The sequence below is a fragment of the Buceros rhinoceros genome, unplaced genomic scaffold (genome assembly GCF_000710305.1).
Source record: "Buceros rhinoceros silvestris isolate BGI_N320 unplaced genomic scaffold, ASM71030v1 scaffold22390, whole genome shotgun sequence".
NCBI classification, from domain to species: Eukaryota; Metazoa; Chordata; class Aves; order Bucerotiformes; family Bucerotidae; genus Buceros; species Buceros rhinoceros.
The window spans coordinates 10,259-17,279 of NW_010389310.1; the positions used below are offsets into that span (position 1 = coordinate 10,259).

General features: G+C 46.7%; 1 protein-coding gene across 1 annotated transcript in view; it reads left to right on the forward strand.

Annotated features, from left to right (window-relative positions):
- The window catches only part of WDFY1 (WD repeat and FYVE domain containing 1), a gene marked incomplete at its 5' end in the record, with an annotated part of 11,732 nt that extends 4,997 nt beyond the window's left edge, over window positions 1–6,735 (forward strand). The window contains 6 exons of the mRNA XM_010133885.1: window positions 1,715–1,868; window positions 3,062–3,167; window positions 4,045–4,146; window positions 4,653–4,783; window positions 5,453–5,561; window positions 6,261–6,735. Coding sequence (XP_010132187.1) covers window positions 1,715–1,868; window positions 3,062–3,167; window positions 4,045–4,146; window positions 4,653–4,783; window positions 5,453–5,561; window positions 6,261–6,320 — 662 coding nt within the window. The remainder of the gene's footprint in view (window positions 1–1,714; window positions 1,869–3,061; window positions 3,168–4,044; window positions 4,147–4,652; window positions 4,784–5,452; window positions 5,562–6,260) is intronic.
- Window positions 6,736–7,021: the final 286 nt, after the last annotated feature.

The window sequence follows — 7,021 nt, forward strand, 5'->3', positions numbered from 1 at the left end:
AAAGGGCATGAAGGTACGGTATGTTTTCCTCCAGATCCCACTTAACCTGGCTTATGGCACCTCTCCGGAAATGGGAATGAGGCATTTGGCTGGGTATCTGGCTCTGAGGGATGGGCGCAGAGTAAACAGCTAGTGCGGGGTCATAGCTACCAGACACTGTTTGAAGCTGCACCTATGACTTATCTCTTAACAGACACGTTCTTGCTGAGGAGAAATCTTCACCTCGTAACTACTGACAGGCATTTTGATTGCAGATGAAACCCTGATTAAACTGATGCTACCCACTAGATGGCCACCTGTAAAAACTTCAGCCTCCTTAACATGGCAAAGAAAGGACGAGAATGTGTTACCTGCTTTTTACAGTACTATAATAATCCCTAAAGCAGCTTTAGCAACTGCCAGTCAAGACTCTAAAAGCCACTTAATTCTTCTCAGTGCAGACTTTACTGCTCTGGTTAGTCTTTCTGAGACTGTGGTTTGGTTTCCTATGTTTGGCTGAAATGAAGCTATATGCCAAAATTGTAGTGAGCCTTTTAGAATCCAAACGGTCCAGTCACAGGCAAATCTCTCACCCTGTGTGGTGTAGCTGAAGTCCTTCTATCAAACGAAGAACCAAATAGTCCGTAACACAATACGAAGCCACTGTCTGCTGTAATGGGTAAAGGCAAGAATGCACATCACAGAAGAACGTGTAATTTAATAACGTGACGAGAGAAATCAGCAGGACTCGGTGCCTCTGCCCATGGGGTACCGGCACCTTGTGGATCAGCTGACTGGTTGGCCTTCGGGTAGGGGTGCATTACTGGGTCATGAGTCTGACCCCCTGGAAAAGGCTGCCTTGTTTAATGGCTGTCAGTACAGAGCAGACTCTGTTAAAGCCGGGTGAGCTCCTGACTCTCAGATGACTGTAAAATGATAGAGCTGGCTTTGAACATGGGAGGCATGTTGAGATTTTCAGATGATAAATACCTCTTCTGCTTTCAAGAGAATTCCAGATTGTTTCAGCTGCAAGCAAAACCATTCTCCTGGCCCTGGAGACTCCTTTGCCTCTGCAGGCTCACACACTGTGAGCATCTGTGTTCAGATGCAGGGAGCTGTCATCCTCAAAACATGAACTCACCTTTTATAAAAGATGATGTAATTCGAGGGGCAGAAATAGGTTTTTCTTCAATCAGTGATTTGTTTTGGTTTTGTTTTTTAAGTAAAACAGATTGTACATAACCTCTTTCCTCCACAGTGTTTGGGTAATTTTCTCAAGGCCTGGTAACTCTGAACTGGCATGGCACCCAGTTCCCTGCATGCAGCTGTTTGCCTCGCTTCTCAAGTCTGACTTTGTCTAGTTTCCTTGCAGCTCTTTCTTTTCCATGGCTTCATAAGCAAGCAGTGTTTGCTTTGCAGCTTAGATGGTTTTAGAGCTTGTCCTTCATCAGCCAGCTTCCAGAACCCTCCATATTTAACAGCCTGTGCTGTGTGATGCTGAGACAATGCTCAAACTGCCTTTTATTGTGCCTACTGCTCTCTGAGACAGCTATTCTCCAGTGCATCAGCCTGGGGAACAGCGTAGCCCTAAGGGAGGCAGGAAAACCCTCTGAAGGACTGAATTGGGGTGTAATTGCCGTTCGTCTTGCTTTTGGGTTAACAAGGCTTTTGATGACAACTGAGCGGTGGAAGGGTGCTTTTAAGGAGCATTGCTAAGTCGGAGTGGCTCCCTTGGATCTAACTGCAGACTGTTCTTTCCTAGGAAGTATCACTTCCCTGTGGTGGGACCCTGTTCAACGCCTGCTCTTCTCCGGTGCCTCTGACCACAGCATTATCATGTGGGATATCGGTGGAAGGAAGGGGCGAACACTGCTGCTCCAGGGACATCAGTATGTAATGCTGTCTCGTGTTCCCTACCTGTTCTGTAGTGAGTCCCGAGGAGACTAAATAACGTGGCAAGATACTTGAGTCTCTGTGAGCAGTGGAGAAAATAACTTTCTGCAGAACTCTGAGGACTTCGAGGGGGAAGAAGGATGATCAGCACTTTATTTTACTGTTACATCTTTTGCTTTGCTTGCGTTTGATACTTCTAAACTGTGGGTAATGAGAACATAACATAGAAATAGGTTACAGGAAGAGGTGGATGAAAGTCCTGAATCATCCTGCTTGGACTCGCTGTAAATTTGCATGTTTCTGTATTGTAAATACTTCCCTGAGTTGCTGGCGAGGGTGGGGCTGGAAGCTCAGTGTAAGTTCATGCACCCATGGAGAACAAGCTTTGCTACGTTCCTGTTCTGGGTCTCCTTCTATCAGTGAGGTGATAAACTCATTGGCTAAATGACGGGGTGGTCTCTCAGCTTCAGAAAATCATGTCCCTGCCCCACTGCTCTGGGGACCAGACAGGTAGTTGTCTGTATTTAAAGAACTCTCTTATTTTTAGAGACACAACACTAGCTGCTGTTCTTAAATGCAGGGCCTTGCTTCTGCCTGGCAGGCAGTTCCCCCCTGAAGGTAGAAGTGCAGTGGTAGCCAAGATCTTGTTGATGCTTAAAGATGTGTTTGTATAGTCCATTCTCCTCCTGTCTGATTCCAGAGGTGCCTCCACTCACCTCTGATCATGACCGATAGCCTTAGCCCTAGAACTCTTGTTAAACCTTGAGGATTTAGTTTTAAAGAACTAATAATACTGTCCTGGTTACAGAACTGTAACTGAAGCCAGTGCTTGGAGGGCTTTATACCATTGTTAGTGCTGCATCGTGTGTCCTGGGGAGGACCTACAGCCCTGTTAGTTTCGCTTCAAACATCACATTTAGCATCAAACTTCATAGGGAGGAAGTAAGTTCTTCCAAGAAGCAGAAAGCCTTTTCTAATTCACCTTGGGTGTCACAAAGTGGATTGTTGAGAGCCTTTGTTTAGTGTCTTAGGGTAGACTTTTATTTTCCCTGACTTTATTTAGGATTAAACTGTGTTTGGAAACCAGTTTTGGCTTCCGAGGCAGCTTTACAAGGATGAACAGGGGGTTGTGGGGAAGCCCAGCTTTGTTTCAGTACCTGTGCATCAGTAGCATCTGTTCTGCTTGCAGTGACAAGGTGCAGGCGATCTGTTACATCCAGCTGACACGGCAGCTCGTGTCTTGTTCAGCTGATGGGGGAATTGCTGTTTGGAACATGGATATCAGCCGAGAAGAGGTAAGATCATGTCCAAGGTCAAAGACTTTTTTGATTATTTTCTTTCCCCTTTTCAGAGCTGATGTGGCTTCACTTTCTCCGTTCTGAGGCTGTTTCCCTCACATTGCCTGAACTTGAGGGCTGAGAGATCCCATTAAAACCTGCTCTGTCCTAGTGGCTGCCTGTCTGGCGTTGTAGTAGATGGGTTTTCAGGACAGGAGAGGTGCAGGACGGGCTTGGGACTGCTTAGAGTCTTATCTCTGTGAGATGACCTGCTCACTGGACTGGCTCAGCCCTGGCTGCTGGAGTGCTCTAAAGCTGGCCAGCGTTTGCAGTAGTGTGCCACAACAGGCATGAAATAAGTTCTCAACTCATGTCACAGCAGGTAAAGAAGTGAGATGCTGCTTTTGAGATACTGTTAGGAATGTAGAGATTCAGATGAGTTCTTGAGTATTTCAAACTGCAATCCTAGGGAAGCAGAAAATATTATTTACTTTTGCCCACCCTCCTTAGAGGGGATGGTTGCCTCAGAGCAGCTGCAGCTTGGATTCCACCAGCCCTTCAAACACGAATCAGAGTGGTTTGAATGCCCACAGCAAAGTTAATAACTGCGATGTTTGGGTTACTTTTCTTATTAAGGCAGTGACACAGCACGTTGCTGCAGGCTTAGAAAGTGTAGGAGGTGTGTCGGTACCTTCATAGCTGTATTCCTGGGTCAGAGGGGTTTTGTACTAAGCTTCCTATGTGCTCTACCCCAGGCAATCTACTGTTGTAATGTCCAGAGCTGAGATGGGGCATCTTTCCAAGTCAAACTTTACTCTGGGTTCTTGAAACAGACTCCCTTGACTGTCATGAGGAAAAATAATTCTGGTTGTTTGCATCTCTTGCTCTCTTGTAGGCTCCTCAGTGGCTGGAAAGCGATTCCTGTCAGAAGTGTGAACAACCATTCTTCTGGAATATAAAGCAGATGTGGGACACAAAGACGTTAGGGTTGAGACAGGTGAGGTCGCTGGTTTGAGTGTACTTCAGCACAATGCAAACAGAAACCCACTAAAGCTCTTCGATCTTTTCAGCCATTGGTATTTTTGCTGCTTTGAAGTGAGGGTTTATTGAGACGTCACAGCTTCTAGGTAGTGCCAAGAGAGTTCCAAATCCTGTGGAAGGTGTTGGGGAGGGACTGGACAGGCACCAAGACACTCGGCTCTTTCTGGCCTTCTTAAACTGGTATTTGCTTGGTTGCTGGTTCAACCCTCTTTTTTCCCATGCTCCTGGAGGAGCTTGCAAAAGGAGAAGGGGATGAACAGGGAGAATACAGGGGTGTAGATAAGGTAAACCCCTTAATGGCCGAGAAGACTGTTCAGAACTCCAGAGTCTTTGACCTTTGCTTGAAGCAACAGAAGACTTCCAAATGGGTTGCAAACCAGAAGCCTTGTGTTGTTCAGTGAACGCTTGGTCAGCTGGTCCAGTGGAGTGACTTTTTGTTCGTTTTCTTCTTCCTCCCTGAAGCACCATTGCAGAAAATGTGGGCAAGCAGTGTGTGGCAAGTGCAGCACCAAACGGTCCAGTTATCCTATCATGGGATTTGAGTTCCAGGTCCGGGTCTGTGATTCCTGTTTCGAGTCAATCAAGGATGAAGAGTGAGTATTAAGGAATAATAAATCAAAGCAGTACTGCTGAGGTGCAGAAACTCTTGTTCTTGATGGGCCGCCTTCACCTTGGGCACCCAAAGCCCTGCAGCGGCAGAGCTCAGAAATTACAACTTTTACAATGTTTAAAACACAGTTGTTATTTTTCCCCGCTGTCTTGTCACCTCCTTGGACACCTGGAGTGCTAAATGACTGAAGTAATCAGATGTCAGTTTTGGGGGTGTTTGGGGTTTTTGTTGGTTATTGGATTGTCATTCGTCAATGAGGTTTTTGTTTGGTTGTTTTGGGGGTTTTTTTTGGGTTTTAGTGGTTTTTTTTTTACAAAAGGGCTGTACCATGCCCTGGCTGACTCACTATAGCCAGCAGGAACAAATGTGACTGAGCTTGACTTAAACATGGGTAGAATTACGTAGTAATGCAGTGTCCCATTTCTTTAGGCCACATCTTTAGGAGATGTCACACCTGTATAACTGCCCAAGCAGTGCCTCGGTGTGACTTGCTAACGTAACTCTGTCCTCTTTAATGTGGCACTGCAGTTCTCAGCACTGAGATACTGGTGCTTGAGCAACTTAATTGTCCTGTAAGTTTGTTTTGCTCTGCTCTAATGGAGCCATCAAGCTCCATCTGATGGCTGGTGTTCACTGAATTGTTCCCATGCAGCCGTACTTCCTTGGCAACCTTTCATGAAGGAAAACACAACATTTCGCACATGTCCATGGACATCTCCAGAGGGCTCATGGTGACGTGTGGGAGCGACCGGGTTGTGAAGGTATTCATGGGCCTCTTTCCTGCGTTTACCAGAGACATTTAATAGAGAACTAATGTTTGACTGTACTTTTTTCTGTCTGACAACTGTTGCTGTGAAGCTGTTGTGGGCAGCAAGAATCGTATTTGTCGCAGCCTGTCCTTCCTGCAGCTGGGTGAGGAAGTGACGTGTAGCTCCACTGTACAGAGTCCAGCTGCAGAGCTGGCGTCCTCTGGAGGAGCAGAGCTGGTATCAGCAGCAGGAGAATCTGCCAGTCGCCTTAAAGCCATAGCTGTGATGAAACATGCAGGTTTCCTTTACTCTGAGCTCCTTGGAGCCTTGACACTGACAGCCCCAGTTAGCAGACGGTGACAGGGAAGTCGGGCTGATGCAGAATCTGGCTGTGCTCAAGCTGTATATCCGCCATGTGGGGCAGAACAAAGGCTGTTCCAGTCTGTCCCTGCTTTTCTGTAAGCATGTGGATAACAAACTGCACAGTGCTTCCTAGAGACCTGCTAGACTCTCCCCTGAGCCCTAGGTCTGGCTTTTGGTTTGTAAGGTTGGTGTAGCTGTGTGACATTGTCCTCAAGTATAGCCTAAACAGGGTTTGTTACCCCCGGTCCAGGGACAGGGGAGGTCTTTGTTTGCTTCTGTGCCTCTTGCAGAAACACCTCTTAGGTTTTGCAGTAATGCTGTGTAATTCTCCACAATATTTTCTTCCAGATCTGGGACATGACGCCAGTAGTTGGTTGCAGCCTTGCAACTGGCTTCTCTTCACGCTGATCTGCTACCTGACAGGTTCATGCACCTTATGTACAGCAATATGCACCGAATGAATGGAATCCTCCTTCAGAATATTGCCGCAAACACTGGTTGCTTGATTCTGCTCCTGCTGCTGTTCCGGGATGGACAGTCTCTTTGTAGAGCACGGCTTTGCTGTGGGCTCACCCAGCACCTCCTTGGTGTGGAAGGGCGGTTTCGCAGCCTCTCGGATTAACATAAACTGGCTTCCCTGTGGTGCGCTGCCGTGCCAGAAGGACCCGTTGTTTCTCGGTTTACATACATAGTGTTAACAATGTGCTGTCTCTGCTGATCTCTCTTGTGCAGACACCTTGTCGCTAAAGCGTTACCAGAGTAAAACGAGTGTAGTAAACTCAGTTTGTGCCAATAGTCAGATAACTGTCTCTTCCCAAAAGCAGTCCTGTAGAAATACTTTTGAGCAGTTGCTGTCTAAACTGCCTCCCAGAGGTTATTCCTATGGAAGGAGGAGGTACTTCAGAGTGGCAGGTGGCTTCTTTCAGAGGAGATCGTGAGGGAACTTTTGATCACGCGGGATTTCCTTTATTGGCTTTCTTGTGGTGTTTGTCTTCGAGTTACTGATGAAATCTCTTGTGTCAGCCAGCTGTTCTGATTAGGTAGCTGGTGAGTCTTTTATCAAGCCCAGGCTCTTTAGGTAGTGTCTTAGCATAGCTAATGAGCTTCGG